At 42.6% G+C, this 2,358-nt stretch overlaps 1 protein-coding gene across 1 annotated transcript in view; it reads left to right on the top strand.

The window, feature by feature from the left end:
• Nucleotides 1-2,352, top strand: part of tfap2d (transcription factor AP-2 delta (activating enhancer binding protein 2 delta)) — a 14,714-nt gene extending 12,362 nt beyond the window's left edge. The window contains exons 7-8 of the mRNA XM_034900634.1: nt 408-521; nt 1,871-2,352. Coding sequence (XP_034756525.1) covers nt 408-521; nt 1,871-2,081 — 325 coding nt within the window. The 3' untranslated portion in view covers nt 2,082-2,352. The remainder of the gene's footprint in view (nt 1-407; nt 522-1,870) is intronic.
• Nucleotides 2,353-2,358: the final 6 nt, after the last annotated feature.

Here is a 2,358-nt window from a genome sequence, read left to right as displayed (position 1 = left end):
CCACTCCTAACAACCAACTAACACAGATATTGTAATAACAATTGTAGGTGATCCGGCTTGTGTTTATTTACATTCACAGTACTTTAGGGTGTGCTGAGGGGAACCAGCCAACACTCTTTTCCAGTTACTACTAAGTTAGAGGTTTCCATAATTCACACAATGGTTTCAATTCTGAATGAATAAAACCAGAAAAAGACAGCCTGGACCAATGTTGAAAACCAACTATGACTAGTCTCACTCCTGCATGTAGTGTTCCTTCAATTGTTTCCTCGGTAGAATTCATGTGTGGGTTGATCCAAAATCACGAGGAAGGTTGCAAGAAAAGTAGGGGAAAAAAGACACAAATTGCGACGGTTGTGTTGGGGACAGATGGTAACCCTCCTTCCCTCCCTCCTTCTGTCCATTAGGCAAATCTGTAAGGAGTTCCAGGACTTACTGAGCCAAGACCGCTCTCCTCTGGGCTCCTCCAGACCGACCCCCATCCTGGACCTGGACATCCAGAGACACCTCACACACTTCAGGTAACACACACACTCACACACGCACACGCACGATCTTAACACACTAGTGGACTGGACATTTCTTAAAAGGTTTCCAATCTAGAGTCACTCTAAACAACTGAGTGTAGACAGATTTCGGGCAGAGCCCGGCTGCTCTCCGTTTTGGCTCGGACCGCTTTGCCATTTTCGAAAGATGCAGCTGTGCAGTTTGTTTTATTGGCGCAAAGGACAGAGGAGGAGCGGCTTGTTAGCAGAAATGTCACATCTATGGCGTCATCTATAGCAGAATACACACAGTTTTATCCAACCTCCAAAGGGAGATGAACTGTAGAGCGCCCGGCAGAAAGATAAGAACTGAGCTCTGTTAGGAACCCAGTTATGACAGACTGAACAGCAGCTTAAAGGTCTGAGCTGAGAGGTGACATTTAGCTCGGAAAGAACCTGCCTGAGGATCTTACAGGGCGGACAAACAAGTCTTATATAGGAAAATTGATTCTTAAAACCTAGTTTGTGCCCATTTATCTTGTGTCTTACCTTAAATATCTTCTATTGGTATCCTGCAGTCTTGTGGTGATTTTACATTTTTCCTAGTTTTAATTAGTTTTAATGATTCCTATGTGTGCCATTATTAGATTGTGGGGTAAACTGTGCGGCGCGTTTTAGGAAAATCAAATAAAAACATGTCTGTTTGTGACTGTTGATCCCTGTGATTAAATCTCACATGGGAGTCTACTGTGTGATTTAAAGCCGTCATGTAGGACAATTTCTGTTTTAGGGCTGCAATTTCAGATTATTTTCATTGATTATTTTCTAGATTCATTATTTTGTCTATAAAATGTCAGAAGATAGTGAAGACGCCCATCACATTATCTAAAAGCCCAAGGGTAAGTCTTCAAATGCCTAATTTTGTCTGATCAACAGTCCTGAACCTAAAAATATTCAGTTTAAAATTACATTAGACAAAGAAAAGCTCCAAATCCCCTCAACTGAGAAGGTAGAACAATAGAATATTGAGTAATTTTTGCTTGAAAAATGACTTCATTAAATATCCATTATCAAAATGGTTGTCAGTTATTTTTCTGTTAATCAATATTTACATCTGGAAATATTCAGGCCTAGAATTTGCTAAAACAGTGTTCCCCATATATTACTGTAGAAAAAGGGAGGAAACGGCATTAAGAACATCACAGGAAACTGTGCTCTGACAGGGTTTAGCCCGACTAAAGACGGAGGATAAGAAGGAGGAAAGTTTCTGAGGAGAAAAAAAGGAATCAGTCTTCCTTACAAACCCAAACTGTCCTACCACTGATTTCTTCCTTCTCTTTGCACCTGAATGAAGTAAAAGTTTGTCATTTGTTCCCCCTCGACAGTCTGATCACTCACGGGTTCGGCACGCCGGCGGTCTGTGCAGCTCTCAGCACCTTCCAGACGGTCCTGAGTGAGATGCTCAACTACCTGGACAAAAACTCGAGCGGGAAAACCAGCACCGACCAACAGATCAACAACAGCTCAGAAAAGACGCAGCTCCGGAAAACAGTCGAGCCCCAGAGCAAAGACGGGAAAACAGAAAAGACTGAGTAGCCCCCACCCACCCGGTCCCCGTGCCTTGGAGCGCTGCATTTAGGAGTGTGTGTGTGTGTGTGTGCACCCACACACACACACTCAGAAAGGATTTGTTAACTCCCACTGTGTCTTCTTTGGGACAATTCATATCAATTGTTATTTATTTATCTTATGTTGAAATAGAACACTAAACTGAACTGTCCCAAACAAGACGTCCTGATGTGTGTGAACACATCCTGTTTAGGTGTGTGTTTGTGTGTGTGTGTGTGTGTGTGTGTGTGTGTGTGTGTGTGTG

This window comes from Etheostoma cragini, chromosome 18 (assembly GCF_013103735.1).
Source record: "Etheostoma cragini isolate CJK2018 chromosome 18, CSU_Ecrag_1.0, whole genome shotgun sequence".
Classification (NCBI taxonomy): Eukaryota; Metazoa; Chordata; class Actinopteri; order Perciformes; family Percidae; genus Etheostoma; species Etheostoma cragini.
This window is presented reverse-complemented; position numbering and strand designations above follow the sequence as displayed.